This window comes from Aulostomus chinensis, chromosome 17 (assembly GCF_037954235.1).
Source record: "Aulostomus chinensis isolate RoL2024-O1b breed Wild chromosome 17, RoL_Achi_v1.0, whole genome shotgun sequence".
Taxonomy (NCBI): Eukaryota; Metazoa; Chordata; class Actinopteri; order Syngnathiformes; family Aulostomidae; genus Aulostomus; species Aulostomus chinensis.
In genome coordinates, this window is record NC_141336.1 from 3,868,603 (window position 1) to 3,890,580 (window position 21,978).

Here is a 21,978-nt window from a genome sequence, read left to right on the forward strand (position 1 = left end):
TGGACGTGAGTGTTTGATGAAAGGTGGCTTTCAGATACAAAATTGTAGTCGGAAATGAAAATCAGGGGCTAGTGGATGTGCGCGATGACGCTCAGCGACTGCTCATCGTCATCGTCGTCATCGTCATGAAATATCACCTCTTCCCAACAAGAGCGCCTTCCCGGGTGGCTCCACTGTCACAACCCGATGTTTTCCTATGTTTTTATACACAATTTATTGCGTGAAGCAAAAGGAGATACGACGTGTCTGCTAGTTTTCAGCTGAACTCATTAACTGATGATATGAGATAACCGAGTTCACCTGATGATTGTTAGTTTTGATATTTGTAGTGTCATATTTTCTCAATCTGATATTTAACCTTTTTCACTCTAATTTCAAAACCTTTTTAAACATTACCATACACATCTAAAAATTCCCTGTATTTTATTCTTCATTAATCAAAATTATGTTCTTATAAAACTCGTAAATGTCGTACTTTTTATGTTTATTTTTTCACATTCATGCGCTCCCTTATGTTGATCTCAAAATGCTGATTAAAGTCATCGTCACACAGTAATAAACACGATCATATCAGATCAGCATTCTTTCAGTCTACCAAAGTGTTTTCCTCTCATCGGTGGGCAGGAACCCTCCACTTGTGGAGTCCCGTCAAGAGGAGAACTCTCTCCCTCTGCATCTCTCCGGCTCGTCTCAACCTCGGTGGATCCACACTGCCACCTTGAGCCGCCTGCTAGTCTGTGGCAGAGCCCCGTCCAACCAGCTGCTTTCTAAACGCTCAGGTTTCCTCGTGTGATGTTCACACTTTCACACTTTCACCAGCAGATGGAGGCGTCTCACTGCTCAGAGCGGTGCCTGAACCGGCCCTGCACCCACAGGGGAGAGCTAAACAACTCAAAATGTCTTTGGATGGAGGTTCCAGTAAGCCATCAAACGTCTGGATGACTAGGCTCTCAGAAATCTAATAAGAAAATGTGGTTTTTGCTCTTCGAGCTCCTGCAGATTGAGGAGGTCTTTGGAGAACCTTAAGTTCTGCTTCCTGACAACATGTAAATGGCTTAGTCCAACCCTTGAGAGTCTGGAGAAAGAGCAGTGAAAGAGGAAACCACTTGCCTGATGGTCTTTAAAACAAAAGCAAAGATAGAAACTTTTCTCCAGGCAGAACCTGTTTGGAAAATCCCTCTGGTGTTGCATTTCATGTTGGAGAGGAACTTTCTAATAAAGCGTGTGAGTGAGTGATGACTTGGGCTCATATTGACACATTAACTGCCAACCCTTTCCTGTTTTCCAGCATCTGATAGACTTGAGTTTTTTTTTTTTTTCTCTTAATGCAGCTTTTCCACTGAGATCCAGGCCACAGAGTAATTGTCCGCACTGCACCAGGAGTCGCTCTGTCTGACTGTAATTCTATAATATCGGGGTTGGCTATGACAATAATCCCTGGGCTCATCATGCGTCGCCAAAAGTGTTTCACAAACTCAAATGTATGTATGAGAATCTCCGGCTGTGGAAAGGGGACGTCTCCCTGGCTCCGCTGCTCCTCTCAGCAAAATCTTTGAGAGACGAAACATTTTTGCCTGATTCAAAGAAGCCAAGAGATCAGAGAATGTGGGTCCGTGACGCGACGGAGACCACATGAAAGCCCTCTTTTGTTATTTGTTACTATTACTTCACGATCGCTGCCATTCTTCAAAATAGCAGCTCCATGTGGTGTGAGACACAAAGGAAATTACCAGAACATACAGAGGATATCTGTAGCGCGGGTGATTAGCTGACCTCCGGTGCTCTCTGTGACACGATTCAAAGACGTAGGGAACGTGGCAGGAGATTGGATTAAAGAAGAGCATAATAGACGTCTTCAAACCTTAATGGGATGTTGCCAAAAGAGCCAAACAGGATGTAAGAGTGGAGGCAGAGCGCGCGCCGCTCCACCCAGCTGCTGCGGCTTCAGAGTCGAGGCCTCTTCAAAGCATCTTGCTGGTAAATCTTTCAAGAAATGCTCAAAGACGAGTGGAGCGCATAAATTGTTTAGGGCTGGCGTGTTGCTACTCTACCCGGAATTATAGAGGAAACGCCCCCGATTTGAGCATCGCATTCACATGATACATTTGAAACGTGATACGTGACTCTGCCGTGGCTTTGAAAATGACTATTTTTAAATTTAGACTAGATAATAAAGAGTTGATGAGTCAGCGTCATGCCATTTTTTCATGCGAGGACGAGTTCAGGAATACTGCTGCCTCAGTGACATCCACCTTTGAACTCCAAATTCTTCCATCTCAGTTCATCCGGGACCAGTTTTGTAGAAATCTGAAGAAGTTCTTACCAGGCATTCCAGAGATTTAACATTCTTGTGAGGTGACAGTGACCTTTGACCCCCAAAATCTCTGCAGTTCGTCCTTGTGTGCCAGGGGATTTTTGTGCCAAATTAGAAGGAATCCCCTCAGACATCCTGTGGTATCGCGCTAACCAGAATGGGTCAGAGGGATTCATCTCTGTATGGACGAGTCTTCCTCCGGCCCGCGTCTGGCCGGTGCAGAGCCATAAAAAACTTTTAAAAAAAGGTTCAAAGACTCGAAAAGGATAGTTGGAGAACAAAGTTGTAGTTTTCAGAGGAAAAGAATCACCTTATTTGAGGAGAGAGACATCAGAAGAGCACCCCTGCGTGAATGTACGTCACTGTTTGTTTCACAATCAAGTCAACGGGCTACTTCACCTTTTGGCTCATCAGCACCACATTATCATCAGTATCAGTACCGATGGAATAATGAGCAAGAAACTGAGTCCAGAACCATGTGACTGAGCGGCACGGCACCAGGAGCATGCATGCTTGTACTCACGCCTGTTGACTTTGCCTTGGTTAGGAACCATTATGTCATCCCTTTTCTCGTAAAATTACAACTCTATTCTCTAAGTCCCAAGAAAACATTTTCTCCCTCGATGTGGTCCTAACGCTCAGCACACGATTAGGTTCCAACTAAATACGTCGCTGCAGCAAACAAATGGGAAAATGCTCTAAAGTTCGGCTTCTAAACCTCCTAATAAACCCGGCCGCCATCCAGGCCAGGGAGCGAGCTCAGGACATGCAGTACCACAGAGTATCTCAGTTTGATTTCCCCTTTAAAAAACACAATTCGGACAGCAGCACAGCACACTTCTGGAGCGTGATAGTGGGACTCTGCGTTTCCCTCCACACTGCTGCCCGTCCTGAGGTTGGAGGATGGTTGGGTTGACGATGTCTTCGTCTGCCTCCAGGAGTCTCACAAAGGTTGGTTTCTGTTTCCGGCTGAAAGATGAGAATCAAAAGTCTGGAGGCCAAAACACGAACTTTCTTACTGATTGATCAGAAGTTGTTGAAGCCTTCCAGACAAACGGCAGACGGCACTGACAGGCAGCTTCCACTGTTGGTTCATAAAGACTGAAATGCTACAAAGCCCACAGTGACATCATCAGGGGCAGTCGTGATATCAGTACTATTAAAATTACATTTTAGGGGTTTTACATTATCCTGTCTCCACCAACTGCCAGTTTATATTTTAATTATTTTCCCATTACTCAGCCATTTTTTAAAAATCTTATTTCTATAATCAACCTTCTTTGTCCTTCCAACCCCTCATTTCAAATTCGTTTTCTCCGCCACGTGATTCAAAGAACACATGTGAAACCAAAGATACATAAAAAAATCTGGAACAGCTTTGAGGACACATGATATACACTCGTGAAGGTTAAAATGAATTTAGAATAAATTAACTTGAGGGCTTCGGTTTGTTGTGGCGTTAGAGGTCATGGAGGTCATGTGACTCCCAACTGGGGGTGACAGGAAATGATGTGGCAAACAATTTTGATATTTGACCGTAAAACTCGAGCGCTCTATGCTCCATAGCGCCACCTCGTGGATGCAGGAATGGATATTTGCGCCGCAGAGCAGTAAGAGTCTGCACCTTCATACAGCTCACCCAGTAAGTGTGGAAGAAGCACATGGGGAAATACTTAAAACTCTCAACACCGTCTTGCTGTTTGAGTTAAAGTGTAGAATTTGAAATGAAAGATTGAACGATTAAAAAGTTGGATCGTGACTGAAGATTAACGAATCAAACAACAATGTGTAGCCGTGGTTCTTCCTTGCCTGAATGGCTTTAGTGTGTAAATTCTAATATGTCCTTAAACAGGTAGAGTTGTCAAGCTTGCTGCTTTACCAGTTCTGGTTGGGGGTGTGTGTGTGTGGGGGGGGGGGGGGGGGGGGGGGGCTGGGTTGCAAGTTTGTGCATTCAAAGACCTATTTATTACTGTTTCCGAGACAGTCGGGCCCATTCAGCCCACGCACAATCCTACATTTACCTCCAGTCTATTTCAGTGACATATTTACGCCCACACGTCAGGCTCCGTGAATCTACCTGTGTTTGGCTGAGCAGGATAATTTACACAGGAAGTCTTTGGAGATAAACATTTGCACTTATTATAAGTCGCACGCTTCTTAGGAGCAAATGCATGCACAGATATCCATGTGAGCGCAGCAGAAGGCAGATAAGCGCAGACATTCCTCGCACATATAAGCACATGAACACACATAGAGGGCATTCATAGTAGGCGGTACTAACATAGAGCTGCTTTTGAGAGTCCGGCTACACTTCTGTGGGCAGAGAGAGTACATGCAGGAGATGTTATTGCTCTATATGTTTATAACTCTGCCATGGAAAAATAAGAGGCTCCGCCACAGGCATTTCCTCAGCTCCTTTCTCCCCAGTCACCTCTCCAAGCCTGTGTGGGAGGGAGGCTGTTAAGATGAAGGCTGAGCACATGTCACACTTCATCATTTTCAGAAAAAGGCAACATAATTGCTCTTTCTCCATTTACATGTATCACCAACTCCCGCCTCCACCTGACTCTTCCTTCTTCACCGGACTAGACCTGTTCCTTCAGTTGTCTGGATTCTGCAGCACTGACCCGTGCAAGCCCTCATCTACCTGGCAACGACGGCCCGAGGTAGCGGATCTGCTGACATGGCTGCAGGACGTTGACTAAGTTGGAGCGATGTCACATGTTGAACCACCCATGCAATGTGGGCTTCCGCCTCCTGGTGGGAGTTGTCTGTGTAACCACCCACCCTGTCCTGAGGCTGCTGCTGAGGTTTCTCCACGTCCAGTGGTGTGTTTTGTATCCATCACCGTGGTCCCCCTGCACACACAAGTCTTCTTTTTCCTTTTGCATACAGTCTCAAGTGTGGCCATGCCGAAGCTTCTGGCCTGGGCAGCCACGTGAGGGTGAACGCGATGTAGAAATTCTAATGACAAACTATGGAGTCATGATTCCTTACACCGCCATGTTGGCAGGAAAAGTCTGGATGATATTGAACGGTGCAAATTCAAGCTGTCAAAGCTCACCAAGCACTTGACATCCACAGATAGCGATCAATATGCTACCAAACCTGACTGAGCAAACGTTAGCCTTGTAGTGACCCAGGGTGCTTTAATGAGCACTGACACAACCTGCGCTGCAGTATCCAGACATCTGCATTTAGCTTCTCCTCATCCTGAGACTCTGGAAGAAAACTGAAGCTTGAAGGGACACAAATGATCTGGCTTTGTGACAATGATTATAATAAGAGTCCACTGGCTGAAAATATTAAGGTAATGGAGTGTTGAAGTCTAAGTCTGAAATGAAGAGCCTGTAGCCTCCCAGTTCTCTGTTTCCCTCTGCTCGCTCCTGGTGTGTTTCACAGAAGAAATCTAGTTTTCTCGTCTTTCGGGATGTTTCTGAATCAGATCAAATGTCCTCCCCTTTGCAACATTCCACCACAGTCAGTTTTTATAGATGCAGCTGACGAGCTGCTAGGATATTATGCCCGGCAGTCATTTGAACATCCCACTATCAAGCCAGTACAGTGGCTTTTTGGTTTGGACAGTTGCATGCTGGGGTTGTGCGACATCGGTTATCAGTTCTGTAGTAACTAAACAAATGCAAAAAAGTCAGCTGGTCTGAGCCACCGCTCCCTCGCAGTGCTCCCTCCTACACGTCGCTTCAGCTCCTCCCAACGATCCTCTTACAAACTGATGGAATACGTCCATGACTATTTTCGGATCTCGTCGTTGATTAGCCTTCTGTCCAGCCCAGTCAACATGCATAAAGCTTCAAGCAACTCTACTGTTGCACGAAGACTTTCTAAAGCGTAGTGTCAGCCTATAATTTCAACGTAAACAGTTGAAATCATGTCACATTTCATTATTGTCAGACGGCTCCTTTCTGTGCCACTGGAACCAGCTCCCTGTTTGTGATCCAGAGGATAATTAGGCCTCCAAGCATGGTGGCAAGTGTTTGGTCTCACTCCGCCTGCCTTTACAGAGCGTGTTCTTTTTGGATGCTGTTGTATGAGTGTATAAATCCATTTAAAAAGGCAGAACTGTAGCTCCTCGTGCCTCTGATGTGCCATCCAACTTTAAAATACAGCTTTGCAGGCTCAGTCTTCTTCAAAGACTTTATTTTCTCCTTTGGCTTTTTTATTTTTGCCCCCTTTTCGCCTGCACCGACTCGACTCTGCCTGCTGCCTCGATGCGATGAGTCTAACTGAGTGAAGATGTCAGCTGAAAAGCCTGAAAGGAACTGCAGCTAATTCACGAAACAAACTACTATCTCACTGGCCAAAAAATATATACCAGCAGGGAAAATACAGACAAACCGCCATAAAATGGGACATTGAGCCGCTGGTGTTTTGTGTGCTGATCACTGTTCTGGTTAGAATTCATTGCCAATAATCTGGGGGGGAAAAAAACCTTCTCTTTTCACTTGCTTTGACTTCAAGGCCTAATGGCTTTTTCAGTAACGACTTTGTGTCTTTAACGGCACAAACATCATTAACCCGGGCCATTGTTATTCTAATCTCGCCCCGTCAGTGGCCTCGGAGGCAGAACCCTCGCCCCACTGAAACAGTTTCCTCATTGTTGGAGTGAAGGGCCTGGGGATGAAGAGGGGCAGGGACGCTGGCGGTGGGGGGTAGCGGCCACCTGAACGGCCATGAGCGTCCAGAAAACCTCACATTTGACTTTGACTGGCCCTCATTTGTTGATCTGCTGGCACGACAGCAGTTTGATTTAAGAAAAAAAACAACAACAAACAAATAAAACCCAGTTTGTTGGGGGTTTTGCGGCGGGGAGGTGGTGGATTATTGTCCCGACCCCCAGACACACAGGAAGAGCATCTGCCATCTTGTCCGCGGCGTGAGCAGGTGCAAAGACAAGGCTCAATGGCATCTTTGTACCAACTGGGAGACACTGGTGGGGTTCAGTGCTCCGGACTGGGCCACGGAGGGGGAACATATATATCCTGAAGTGACACTGACACCAAAGGTAGTTAGCTTTTGGCTTCTAGCTCTGCTTGTCACATCCCTTCTTTCACAGGCAGCTCTGGTCTTTTACTGGCTCCAGTAAATCATGTTGGCCCAGTGCTGCTGCTCAGGCCACAATACAAACCCACAATAGCAAATCCTGTTTTGTAACTGTGACTAAGATGCAAATGAGACTTCAGGTCTGAGGCAAGACAACTGACAGACTGTTGAGGTGAGCACAGACTTTTTCTTTCGCCCCCAAAATCAAGACTTTATTCAATTTTACAGGTCAAAACAATGCAGTTGTAATATACACATACATTTAGACCCAGTTCATCGTAACTTTTAAATTTGCTGTTTTCCTAAACCAACTAAATAACTACTTAGCCTGAGTGTAAAAACTTCTACACCTTTACAGCTCTGAATGAGCTGATTTCATCATATCGACATGAGGCCTGTCAATCCAAACCAAATGTCAAAACTAGCGTAAGCAACAGGCTCATTTACAAAGTTCAAGAGTTTGTTTGTAAAAACATGTAAAGTAAATGGATAAAAAACACAAGTATCGATTTAAAGTGGGACACAAATTGATACACAGGATTTAGGACAACTGATAAAATGGAGGGTTTTTTTGCTCGTCATTCATTCGTTCGAACAGGACGCTTTATCTGGCGTGCAGGAAATCACTATTCTCGAGGCATGATAACGATCGTGCTATTATTTGACAGTCAAAAGAGAGACACTGTATATGACACGCACAGTCGCATGTAGGTGGTGCTGAACTGCAAACGCTACAGTTTTATATTATGCGCCAGCACCAGCAGGCTGGCGGGGCGTCCCAGCGTGGTTTTTTTTTCGGAGAGCCCAATTATCTGCTGTGATAAGCCGTTTTCTCAAACCCTCAGAACGCGGACAGTATGAGGTTTCAATGTCTCTGCAGCCACTCGGCTTCCCCTGGGTGTCACGCAGCCCGCGGTCGGTGACCCGGGAACGATGCGGGGTGCTGTCACGATGCTGCCACCACCTGCTGGAGGCTTTACCGTCCTGCAAACCTGCAAAATAACCTCCATCATCTGATAGAAATGCTTTTATTCAAGAGGAAGCCCGTCAAGTATGTCGCTGTCAGTAATTCTGTTTCCATTCATTAATCAAGCACATTTTAAGCTAATTGTTGACAGGCTGACAATAAGGAATAGTGCATTCGTTGTGTTTTCATCAGCTGGGCTGGAACTTTTACAGTTGTTTGTCTGACTGAAACAATTAACCAGTAAACTTTATAGCAGCTCTCTTAACCGAGTACCACACCAATAAATGATAAGAGCTCCATGCACCACCCCGATGAGCGAGGTTCAAACTAACTAAACTAGCTATGATAAATATAATTACCTGACATCAGCAGACAGCTGGTACCTCTGTTGGACTCACCTTTAAGAGTAGTACACACTTTATACACGCTCTGTATGCACTCAGGCTCCGACACGAAGCAGGTGCTGTGCTCACTGCGGGGTCTTGCTAACTTTAGCTGGAACAGGACATCGCCTACCAAAACTGTCTTTACTCCAATATTGTTTTGATCGTGTTCTTTGCTTTTTAAATGTTTTGACTGGTTGAATTTGTCTCTGCTCGGCACCTGAGAGAACCGCTGCTTTGCAGCAACGGGCGAGGCCGCGCGGCGCAGCGATTCTTCCTCTTTTTCAAGATTGAACTTCCCTCCGCTGCACCTGTCACACACTCTGATGTGCAGAGATCTTATTCAAATACTTTGGACCAACTGGTCAAATGCAACAGGTAGTATAATGATTAGTTTAGTTTAGATTCACCACGTCAGAGCTTATTTTAATTAAGGGTTTCCATCTCTGTATGGGCATTTGTTCTTTTCTTCTAAAGTATAAAGAGAAAGAAAAAAAAAACCTAAAACGTTTCTGCTCCTACTCCTTTTTTCTATTTCAATAATTTACATACAAATTGCTGGAGTATGGAGACTGAAGCATCCACCACCAATGACTGGAGTGGCAAACCAGAGATCAAATATCCAGTAAAAATAAGAAGAAAACAGAACAGGAGCAAACGTCAAACAATGCCGTAGCAAAGCTCCGTGCTCTTCACCTGATTGGCCGATAAACGTGCGCTTTCATCAGTGTAGCTGTTCCACCCCTCAGCTGTGACGCAGTATGAGCAAAAATGTTAACAGCTTCTTTTTAAACCAACATTTTCCTGATTATCACTCTTATTTTCTACATAACCGAGTACTCAAGGGTCCATCTTTCATCTTTCTGTCTTAATGTCATTTGCGATGTCTTCTCTTGTCGTTATCTTGGAACAAGCTGGATAACAGCGAGGCCCCTACAGCGAGCACGGCTATACCTGCTAGACCTACGGCACCGGCCACAGCAGCTGTTTGCACCTGCAAAAGACAAACGAGAGTCACCAGAGCGTTGCTTTCCATCACACATTTAAACGTTTTAAATGAAGCAATTAGAAATCACAGGATAAAACAAGCGCACTCGTTTTAACGTGTCAGTTTTTCAGCTTCTCACGAATCAGGTCCGAGACACACTTGAGACGATGGCGCTTACCTGGCGAGACTCTGCCTTGCCGTATCGTAGCTCGGTGGCGAAGTGTTCAGAGTTGTCAGTGATGATAGAATACGGCAGCACCTGACCCACCATCCTGCGAGCGTCCCTCACGATGACCTGACGCTCACGAGGCTCGTAATTGTCATCCAGCAAATTATTCACTTGGAAAGAGTGCGAGCCGACCACCTTCCAGATCTTGTCCTGCCTCACCACTGCATGAGAGCTGTCCATGAGTGACAACAGGTTGCTCAGAGCCGCCGAATCATTGTCTGGCACTGGGAGAAAGAGGAGAGGTGGACGCCAAAGCTTTAATCTCAAGGTTCTTTATTCTTTTGTCATGTTCCCACTACATTGTGAAGGTGTAGTGCTTTGCTCATTCATGTAACTTAAATCACTCTCCAGTTAGGTAACTCTCCAACTCCTATTTATAACACATTTAAAGAAAATCTCGATGCTGTGTGTGTTTTCATTCAAGTTTATAATAGAAGCCACAAGTAGGCCGAACACGGTCATGCATGAGTTTTAGATGAATGTCAAAGTCTGACAGTGTCAATCAAAGGCCGCCATCGCACGCTATTTCACTTACTTGGAGGAAGTAAATGAACGACTTCGTTTTCTCCGACGTAGACGGCCCAGTGCTTGAATGTCCCGCGTGAGATCTCGATCAGATCCCCTGGCTTTGGAAGTGTTTCAAACTAAAATGATGGAGGAAAAAATCCCTTAGATGTCACTTTTGAATTACAGTAAATTGCTACTCTTGAATTTTTCCTCATCCTCAACGTTTTGGCTAAGCCTGCACCATCACCATCAAAGTATATCAAAATATTAAATGTTTAAGGTAAAAAATCATTTAAGAAAAAAATGGGTTGTCATCAGCAAGTTTATTGTCAACGGCAAGATTGCACTTGCAGTTTTCTATTTTTATTTATGTATTTTGCTATGAAGTGTGTGAAAGTTCCAAGGTTGTAAACAGGAAAGAGAAAGTTGAAAAGTTGAATTCTTTACATGTTTTTGATGTCTTATAAATGTGGGAAGTCAAAACATGACACCTCTGGGTAAAGCACAGCGCAGTTCATCAGCACCGCCGAGCTCAACAACAAATCCACTCTGTCCCATCATCATGCAAAAGTAGAATTCACCGATCGCACTACATTGTGCCGGTGTGTGTGCATAAACAGGAAAAAATTGTAAAGCTGAGACCTCAAAACAACAAGGCAAACTGAGCAGCAGCGGCAGACTCACCAGTGTCGGGGCCATGTCTTCTAGCAGCTACGACGAGGGGCCACTGTGACTTATTTAAGGCTTCTGAATCTGAACCCAAATTAGACCCAGACGACAGGTCATTCAGATTAGATAAACTCACCTACATAAACCCGGCTGTGTGTCCAAGATTAGTAAATCATTGGCTGGAGAGACAGGGAACAGGCTGGACTTGATGAAGTGTCATGTGCTCTTGAGGGTAAGTTTCATTTCTTGTGAATTGCGCTGCAGCTGCAGTCACGTGGTCACCGGCCTCAGGCTTTACAGCAGTTTGTGTCCTGATTCAAGGTGTCCAGACCCTTCTTGTCTTGTCCAGTAAAAGTCAGGTAAAAGTGGGAAAAGGTTAAACTGAGTTGAACAGGTACCAAACCAGGGCCTCCACTAAGCTGTTTTGGCGCCTGGACCTTTTGTGCTCTAATTAAAGCTCTAATTAATGCGAGCATTAATGAGTTACATCAGTCTGACTTCCTGTAACCACTACTGTACTACTGTACAGCTTGTCTTCAGGTCCGCCCTTTCATCAAACATGAGAAGTTCGGAAAGTTCTGACCACATGGAGCCCAGTTACTACAGTTACCTCATCCCTGGCAAAAAAAAAAAAAAAAGCTAAAAGGCCAAAGTCTTCACAGTAAACCATCACCGAGGTCTTACTGTGTTTCTGATCGAACATGACATGAATCGGGTCGACGGTGGCATCGAAGTGTCCTTTCCTTTTGTCCCTAGGGGGAACTATGACTCACCTGCCCTGAAATCAACAGCTCCTGCCACGGTTTCTTTCTACACCAACCATGTTTTGTGAAAAATCAACCAGACAGTGTTTGCATAATCCTGCTGACCAGCTTTAATTAGGACCCGAACGTGCAGAACCTGTCAGAGGAGCAAAGCTGGCCTGTCTGTCAAGAAACGCGAGTCCGGTTCCAGTTCCATTAATACTCATGACCATAATATTTCTCAACTCATCAGCTCTTTGGCTTCTCCAGAGAAGAGAAACGCAGCAAAGTACTGCATGAGCTGCTGTCCGTCAACAGAAACTTGTTTCCCCATATGTGTCGCTAACAAGGCTGGAGAAGCAGCAGCAGCAGGCCAACAAATGATTCATCGACTTACGCAGCCTCATCTTGTGTGAAAGCAACGCTGGTTTGCTTACTTAATATGAGCGTTGGTCTCAGGTGCACCTGCAAGGCCCGAACCAGCAGGAGAGTATAAACCAGACGACAGAAAAAAAAAAATTCTTAAATGCGAAAAGGTGGGAGAAGTGGAAGAGCGTTTCAAAGAGGAAGCTCTTGATCAGACCAGGAAGGGGGTTCCACCAGGCTTTTAGCTCTGCAGGATGTTTGGAGATCTGCTCCCTGCTCAGATCACTGCTGCGGGCCTTTTTTATTAAATACAGCTGCACCAGAGTAAGTCCCGCATCCGGCCAAGAGACCTTTTTCCCCGCTGGTTTCCCCTCGCTCTATTTCCCTGCACTGCACTGCTCTCCTCTGCTTGTCTCCACCTCATTGACAGTGGACAGAAGCCAGACAAGGGGATTTGACTCCCAACATTCATCTCTCTTCATGCCTGTCAGCGCTGCCTCGCTTCTTGCTGCAGCACCTGTTGAGCTGCCTGCCTCGTATATGTGCCGTCACCTGCCACAGCCTTTTAGCTTTGGACTCTTTAGGCTTCAGGGAATAATTGCTCCCTCTCCCTCCCTCACATCTTCTGTTACTTTAGTTCCAACAACATATTCACAGATAGAAATGTTGCATTTATTGAGATTTAAAGCTCTGGTCAACTATATTTTACTCTCAAACATCAAATACACAAATCCTTTACCTCTGCCAGCTTTTGCTCTGGAAACTCCAGGAGCTCTTAAAACTGATTTGTGTGCGTCTCCACCAGTGAGCGCCAGAGGCTGGAGAGGTTATGGTTTTAGGGTTGTTTAATGGATTCACTTTTTTTCGCCTTTGTACCTTAGTGGTGCTCAAAGAACTTCAGCATAGTCTCGTTCACGCACATGCTGATGGAGGAGGCTGCCATGACAGGTGCCAACCTGCTCATCACGAGGAGTTAGGGGTCCAGTGTCTCGCCCAGTTCCACTTACACATGGTCACCGGGGGTCACTGCTCCAAATGCATTTCATCTTTTGGGAAGAGTCCACCAATCGGAGGAAACCACCGGAGACTGAAGGCCCACCCACCTGTCATCAACGTGGCTTTCACATGTGTAGTTCAGTGGACTCGGAGGGTTCAGGGGAGAAGGTGCAAAATATTTGCATTTTCAGGTTGGACCTGGTTCACTCTCGCACTGTCGCTTTGCCAAGTGCACCAAACATTGTGAACAAACATTGTGTGGTCAGAACAGAGACGCCACTTGGATTCCATGTGCAACGTGCTGTTATTTTTTCCTCCACGCGGCTAAACAGGGATGTTTCCGTCAGGGAGTTGTTGCTTTTTTGTCAGATTTCTGTGAAACGTTATTAACCTGCTCACCTTCCGGTGCTCTTCAACTGAATCCACACCTTCGAGTTTCTTTGTCCTCATAAAAAGGACCTGAGTTTGTAACTGTCCAATTACAGGAAGCGTTTAATGGCCATTGTATTCCTGTTCATGAAAAAAAACACACAACCCTGCAGCTCCTCCTCCTACCTCCTGTCTGTCCTCGCTGTCTCACAGCTTCGGTGTCAATTAAATTAATAGGTTTTAATTTGCTTCCTGTACTTGGTCCGATTGCTTTCATTCCTCAAGAAAAAACACACCATGTTTCCCTTGGAAGTGGACTCAGTCCCGACCACGTTAGGAGGACCACGGTCTAGTTGTCTGGTCCGGGCTTTGGTCCTGGGCGCCTTCACACTGGATCACAATGAAAAGTCCAGACTGAAGAGGGCCGGTGTGAAAGGGCTCCAAGACTTCAGTGTGTGCATGAACTTTGTTAAACAAAAAAAACCGCTGGAATTTGTTTTCACTTTATGTTTAATTAACCGGGAGTGTAAAAGATTAATTACTGGTATTAATCACTCCATCTTTGCTGGTGATTTGTTTACTTTTGTCCCAGCAGCTTCACATTCTCTCACCCCCACCCGCTATCACACTTCTGCGTAATCTCTCGTATCCGTTTATTCTCTCCACCCTCTAATGACTACTTTCCCACTCACCTTTCTACTTTTGACCTTTGACCTTTGGCTCTAGAAACTGTAGCGTATGTCTGTGAGAGCCGGGATTAATCGGAGCCCTGGGTAGAAAGCGAAACTCTCCACCCCTGCTGGTGTTAACGTCTTCCCCCACATATTCCTCCTAATCCCCTCCTGGTGGGTGAGGTCTACGTCTGGTCATGTGACTGATGAGCGCCTGTTAAACCTTTGGAGAGTTCCGAGCTGCGGACTCTCTCTTTTCCCACCTCCTCCTCCTACTGTGCCCCACTTACTGTGGGTTCAGGCGGGGGGGCTGAATCAGATGTGGGTCTTTGATATGCAAACGCCATCCACCTCTCTGTGTCTTCTTCACGTATTGACGGGTAGTTGTGCAAACGCAGCATGACCCTCAGTCTGCTTCCGTGAAAGAGGAGGGAGAGGCTGTTGAAAGCCATCTGATCTTCAGTCAATGATTTACAGTCTTTTTTCTTTGCTGCATCTTAAAAGTAGAAACCACTTGAATCAGCTGAGAGATGAATGTTCAGGAATGTGACATGGAGATGGAGAACTGTGTAGATAAAGACACGCGGCTGGCTGGGAGGCTGGAGTCACATACCCTATTTAACCATCAAACACCCAGGGCTTAATCTATCACTGAAAAGGGTTTTTTGAATCAGAAGTGAAACAGTTTATAGAACAACTTTTGGGCATTCGGCTTGTTTGTAATCCATCCATCCATTCATTTTCTACCTCTTATCCTGTTAAGGGTCACGGGGGTGGAGCCTATCCCAGCAGCCTTCCCCCTGGACAGGTCACCAGTCCATGTCAGGGCCAACACATAGAGACAGAAAACCATTGGCTCTCCCAGCCACGCCTACGGTCAATTTAGAGTCTGGATTAACCTGGTCCCTCTTGATGTCTTTGGACTGTGGAGGAAGCTGGAGTACCAGAGAGAACCCAGCAGGAACAGGGAGAACATGGAGACTCACCCAGAAAGACCCCGTGCTCCAGCCGGGGCTCGAAACCGGAACCTTCTTGCTGTGAGTGGACAGTTCTGACCACTGCTCACAGAAGGACTTGTGGCATCGTTATTATTTCGTGGCATTTCTTCGCTCTTCAGTCCCTCTTGATGAGTGACTGAGGTGAAAATCTGATGCCAGCTTTCACAATTTCATTTCATTAGTAAAGCCTTTTTCCCACTGGCCCAAAAACATGCTAACCTGCTGCCTTTGTCTGCAATGGAACAAAGTAAACTGGTGATATTTCTGGTTAGTGATCTTTAATGCGTGCAAAAAATAATTTAGAAGACAAAACAATGATTCAAAACAGGAAGCGTGTTTCATTACTAAATTGTACAAAAAATAAAGCAAAGATTATAACGTTCTTGGTTTGAAAAAAAAAAACATGGGAAAAAATTGATTAGACTTTGGGGAAATTTAGTGTATTTTTAAAATATCTGTTAGCATCATAGATATCAGATTAAATCAAATTAAGCGGTTAATTCAGTCAGGATCCCACCCCGGGGAGCCCAGCTGAAAGTACCACAGGCGACTGTAAATCCTGCTGCTTGTTTGGCAGAAGTCAACAATGGTTAATTAAAGCCGTATCCATCTCAGTGCCAGTGGTCCTCTTTTTTGTAACTGCGTGTCCCGAATGCAGTCCCACGGTACCAGCGGAGCGAGGCGGAGGAAGGAGGACGACCAGGGAGAGAAAAAAAGTCTGCCACTCATATTTCTAAAGCGCACAAAGCCGGCAGGCAGTCTGGCAACATATGAAAGACGTGCTTTCACAGGACGTACAGCAAATACAACCGCGAACTTTGTTTCTCTTTAGAAAGCGATGGCCACATTTCAGGAAAATGAGTGTGGTGCCAGTTGCCATGGCGACCGCACACAGCAGAGGATAGTTGAGGGCAACTGGGGGCAGAGGTCGCATCTGAGTTCATTATTACTGCTGGTAATTACACTGAAAGGCAGTTAAGATAATGAATGAACATGAGTAGAAAAATGAGACTAGATTTTTAAATGTTGAGAACAAACAAGCAGGGGTGTGTGTGTGTGTGTGTGTGTGTGTGTGTGTGTGTGTGTGTCAGCGGTGAACTTTCCGCTAAGTATGACTCTGAGAGATTAACTCTGTCAGAACAGATGTGCGTTCGCTAAATTCGAAATCTACATGAAAAACACAAACACTTCTCTTTCATCCTCTGTTCACTTGTGACAACGTCCTGATTTTCTCAAAGGTCCCGTGTAGTGAAATCTAGCAGTCAGGCTGAATGTCGGAACCTCTCACCAAATCTCAGAACAAGAGCCACAGAATTTTGGGGTTCCCGTGTAGCCAGCAGACATCCAGTCCAAGACTTCTTGTTCTGGACGCTGCTCAATGTTTACAGTCCCTATAGCAACTTCAGACATTTGCGCGGAGCTGATGGACGATGAATACGAGCAGATTGTTTCTAAAGTAGCCGATTTACGCTCAATGAGCAGTTTAAAACCACCAAAAGGGCTTTGTCCAATCGTCAGACTGCAGCCATTTTTCCACCTTTGCATTTTCGACCATTGCGTTACATCTATTTGAACTGCAGGCCCCCTTCCCTCGATGTGCGGATCTTCAGACCTGTTTCTTTAGCAAGGTTATTCAGCCGGGCAGCTTCTCCTGCAGGTGTTTCTCCTTCAGGCAGGGGGGACCTGTCATAGCTCCTGTACCAGCTGGAGGGGGCGTGTCCAGACGACTGCAACTGGTGCTCATTTTAGTTCTTCTGTCCCCATTTTGAGGAAACTTCACAGCTCCTCCCTCAGAGTAGGTACTTTTCAGCACAACAGGAACCACAAGTGGTAGAAGACATGCCAGTGCCGCACCAGTAACCACCATTTTTTAACAGCAGTGGTGTGAAAAGAGAATAGCCGCCACCTGCTGTCGGCCGGCTTACGTCACATGACAGTGTGAACACAAACAGTAAAAAGAGCTAGACAGTAGTTCCCTGTGGTACTCCCCGCTGGCTCGTTCCTTTAACATGGTTTGGTCCCACTGGAAAGTGGAAATACCTACAGTAAAGTAAAAAGTACAATATTTCCTATTAAATGTAGTGAAGACAAAGTAAGGAGCCCCCCCTTCCAACATCCTTTCAAAGTTCTAAAACTGATGAACAACGGAACATTCCGCTCTTCCTCCACCTTCCACACTGATGGCTGATCCAGCTTCTGATGAGTTCCATCTAACCTGGCAGACAATTAGTCAAGCAAAAGTCCCTCAAGAGACCTACTGATCAAGTCTGGCAGCCCTCGCTGACTCCCAGGGGGTCCAGGTGGAACCTCATGTGACCTCTGGACTCCAAATCAAGGCCAGGTATTTGTGCTAGACAGGAAATAAAGGACGCGTGTATCTGTAATGAATTAACGTTGTTTACTGTAAACTGAATATTTAAGTGCACAGCTCCATCCATCCGTTTTCTACCGCTTATCCTGTTAAGGGTCGCGGGGGGTGGAGCCTATCCCAGCAGACTCCACACAGAAAGACCCCGTGCTCCAGCCGGGGCTCCAACCCAGAACCTTCTTGCTGTGAGGCCACAGTGCTGACCACTGTACCACCGTGCCCCCCAGGTGCACAATACATTTTTTTAAATTATTCACTGCAAAATTCTGTGTTTTTTGTTGACCTCATTGGGGTTTGTTAGCATCCGTTTCACACTCCTGTCCTAATTTTAGCTTTGAGCTTGAGAATCATCAAGACAACAGGACTAAACCAAACCATGTCATTTAACTTAAATGAGAAAAAAAGAACCACATCTTCTATCCTGCTGAAGCTTCCTGCAAATGGAACAAACCTGCATCCTTCGTGATTCTGAGCTGTGAGAAGTCAGACAATAGCTTCTTATCTGAGCAAGCTGGATCACCTCATCCATTCCTCTGGATCTTGTCTCTGCCAGGGGTTTTCATGAGAGGAGACATGACGGGAAAAGTGTGGAGAGAAAATATGCCGGAGTTGTCATCCTCAAAAGATAGTTGACGTGCCAACCAGGTCTCTGCAGCCCAGGCCAGTGGAAGTCAGAGCAGCTAGCAGCATGGGATGATGGCTGATCTGAAAAGGGTTCTGGGCTCCCTGTGCAGACTTCCTGCTCCGGGCCAATCCACCAAGACAGTCCATTACACAGTGTCCACATCAACCCCAGGAACTGATCTGACCCCGAAAGCAACTCTGCCCTCCCTTCCTCTGTCTATTCATTTGTTTACTTATATATTTGTTTATCTCTCCATGCATGTGGAAGCAGATTTATGATGCATGTTAATAAAAGAATAAAATGGGGTTAGAAGTTCAATCCAAAGTACCCAGCAATTGTTGTCTGTTCTGTGAGCAGATTCTTCATTTGCATATCTTTCCTGAGGCTCAAAAGGCATTTTCTCTTCCTGCATGGGTTGTAGTGGAACAGTTGTGCATCATCCATCATATCACATCATCCTGTACACTGCCACCCACTGGCCAGCCATTGTAAATGCAACACGCATGTGTCAAGAGTAAGATGATTGACGGCAGGCTAATACCCCTGTTGTCAGAGACAATTGCAGTTTAATAGAATTTGGTTTGGACAAACTTTGCAAAAAAAAAAAAAACAAGTGTGGAAGTTTCAAATGAGTAATTAAACGTGGGGAGGAAAGCGCTATTAATCATCAGTCCACTTCATGGCTGGTGACGTCTCAGCATCAACCTGCTGCAGCTCTGCCCTTCACGACACTGAAGTCTAACTTTAGTTTGTTTTATTTTACAGTTTCGAGTTCGCATCCCTGTTTTTAGAAGGACTCGGTCTGCCATCCAGTCCCCCATCAAGCTGGCTTGCTCTGCCTGCCTCCCCTTCCAGAAGCTTCCTTCTTCAGCTGTTATTAACATTTCCGTGTTTCCCACATTCTGCGTTGTAAACTGTTTTCTTGTCTGTAACAACATCTACTGCACGTCTGTCCGTCCTGGGTGAGGGATCCTCCTCTGCTGCTCACTCTGAGGTTTCTCAGTTTTTCCTCAGTCGATGTGAGGGTCAAAGGGCAGAGGATGTTGTTATGATGCCATGTGAAGCCCTTTGAGACAAACTGGTGGTGAAAACAGGCTCTACAAATAAAATTGCCTTGCCTCGGTTGTTCACACCATATGAGAGTAGTGACAAAGACAACAGCAGTAGTAGTACTGACTCGGATTCAGATGCAGTACAGGTGAGCATGCTGAGGGAAGCTATAGGGAAACTATAGATAGTTTGTAGTACATTGTAGTATATACACTAGTTTATAAGTCCTGCACTTTAAAGTCATCGGTTTCACTTCAAAATGTCGGAAAATGTTGCATTTTTTTGTTTTTGGGGCCATCATTTTCTACAGTTGACATCACCGCTGCTGCGATGCTTCAACACGTCACCTCGTGTGCATATTCATGTGAAACCTTCACCGGGACATGATATTCCCATTATAATCCATAATCTGGTTTGTTAAATATTCCAAATTAGGTGTTTATATGCTGCAGCTGCAGGAATATTACCGTTTACATGTTAGTTGACATATTTCAAATAAATTATCCTCTATGAGTGGGAAATGGCAGGTCCCACTCCACTTCCAGTTCACACAAGTTGAATTCAATGAAAGACGTCATGGTAAAAATAACCAATAATTGGTCTTAAATGGGCGGCATGGTGGTGCAGTGGTCAGCACTGTGGCCTCACAGCAAGAAGGTTCTGGGTTTGAGTCCTGGCTCGGACACAGGGTCTTTCTCTGTGAGTCTCCATGTTCTCCCTGTTCCTGCTGGGTTCTCTCTGGTACTCCAGCTTCCTCCACAGTCCAAAGACATCAAGAGGGGACCAGGTTAATCCAGACTCTAAATTGACCGTAGGCGTGGCTGGGAGAGACAATGGTTGTCTGTCTCTATGTGTTGGCCCTGCCATGGACTGGTGACCTGTCCAGGGTGAACCCCGCCTCTCGCCCGTAGCTGCTGGGATAGGCTCCACCCCCCCGTGACCCTTAACAGGAATAAGCGGAGTACAATGGATGGATGGATGGATGGACTTAAATGCACCACATCCATGTAATTACACAAACACCACTTAAGGAATATACTAGAACTGCACAGCTCAACCTCTGGGTTGTCATGGCAACATGTAAACATGTCCCTTTCATCAGCAGCAGCACGTGATTGTACACAACTGTTAAGGGGCGTTTTCAGAATGACAAAAATCGCAATTTCCGCACCAAAGAGCAAACTTCTCCGTTCTCCGTTCCTAGAATTTTACCACCGAAAATCCCCCAATTTTTTGTCACAATTTTTCAGGGCAGTCACAAAGAAAAGCAGTGCTACAAAGTACGTGTATAAAAAATAAACTTCCAACATTTTTTTTTTCCATGTATATGGATGAATTAAAAGTATCCATCATAATTGCATGTAAAAAGCTTTGAGGTTTATTCGTGATCCATAGTATTGATACGTCTCCATATTTCACATTAGAAGACACAGTAAATGGCGAGGTGAGTGAAAGAAGGTCTGGACATCATTTTGATTCAGATTTTCCGAAGGCTAAACTACTCAGAGGCTTGTTTAGTACATTTAGCGTCAGAATCGGGAAAATTTGAAGTAATCTGTGAATTAAATCATACTTTACAGCAGAAAAATGAATAGACTTGTTGTCAAGATTGAGAAAATATATTAAATTATTGTTCATTTTACAGTTTTTAATCATTACTTTCCAATTATGCATGTGTAGGACAGTATTACTGCTGGAAAACAGGAAGGTGTCAGACTGGCGAGTCAGAATCCAAGCAAGCAGAAGGTGGGCGATGAGTCACGGAGAGAGAGAGAGAGAGGACGCCGCCGTCTGCTCGCCCTCTGTCGTCTCCTCTGAGATCTCGGCCATGTGACAGAACGAAATGGTAAATATTTCGACCAGAAGGCAACAGTTGAAAGGTGCCCAACTGCCGGTGACTCATCCAAAACACAGTGCTTTTACATGTCTATGGGGAAGGAAATTATTCCTGTGTGAAACGAGAAGAGGCGGTGAAAAAAAAGGAAAAGAAAAAAGTAGACGGATATTAAAACAGTAAAAGTAATAATCCATGACAGTTTTATAAATAATGGTCCATTATGCTACCAGTGATTCAACCTGCAGGCTGTTCAAGAAGCCTTTTACCTCTGAGGCCTGAACACACACGTCTGGTAGCTTCTTCCCAGGAAAAACTACTTTTGCCACCAAATGAGCAGCTTAATGTTTCTGGTTGGCCTGGAGTGAAGAACCTAACAACCAACAACAACCAGATTCAGGGCGTGTGTGTGCAAAGCTGTTCTCTGTAGACCTCTGCAGGCAGGCGGCAGGCAGGTCCAGGGCCAGACTACACCTGTAAGCCCCTCACACGCCACACAGTAGAGACCCGACGCAAGGCAGGCGGTTTTAGAACGGACAAGACACCTAATTGCGAGTCCTTGAAATTAGCATAATTCCACACAACAAAACAACACGGTTTCCTTGTGGGGAAAAGGTGAGAAAATCAGTGGAACTCCATTCTCGGGTGCAAGCAGGGCTGGAGGTTCGAGGGCAGCTGTGCTGTGCTGGTTCCGTTCTCCCGTGCGGCGCATAGATCACGAGTGAGTGTTCTTGAACGGGTTGTGCTTGCTAACTAGCCAGACAGCTAGACTACATCGACAAGTTAGTCTAGCGAACTCATCAAACTGTCCAGGCATGACGGCGCTCCGCTGTACAGGAC

At 45.5% G+C, this 21,978-nt stretch overlaps 1 protein-coding gene across 2 annotated transcripts; it reads right to left on the reverse strand.

The window, feature by feature from the left end:
* Nucleotides 1–7,549: 7,549 nt before the first annotated feature.
* LOC147246041 (phospholipase A and acyltransferase 3-like) lies at nt 7,550–11,291 on the reverse strand. 2 transcript variants are annotated; one of them, XM_086182214.1, is made up of 4 exons: nt 11,134–11,291; nt 10,478–10,586; nt 9,892–10,166; nt 7,550–9,719 (listed from the first exon to the last, which is right to left on the reverse strand). In XM_086182214.1, exons 1-4 carry the CDS (start codon nt 11,146–11,148, stop codon nt 9,600–9,602), a joined length of 519 nt encoding a protein of 172 aa, XP_086038340.1. In that variant the 5' UTR covers nt 11,149–11,291; the 3' UTR covers nt 7,550–9,599. The 2 variants fall into 2 exon arrangements, with proteins under 2 accessions (XP_086038340.1, XP_086038339.1); XM_086182213.1 differs by lacking the exon at nt 11,134–11,291 and adding an exon at nt 10,941–11,065.
* Nucleotides 11,292–21,978: the final 10,687 nt, after the last annotated feature.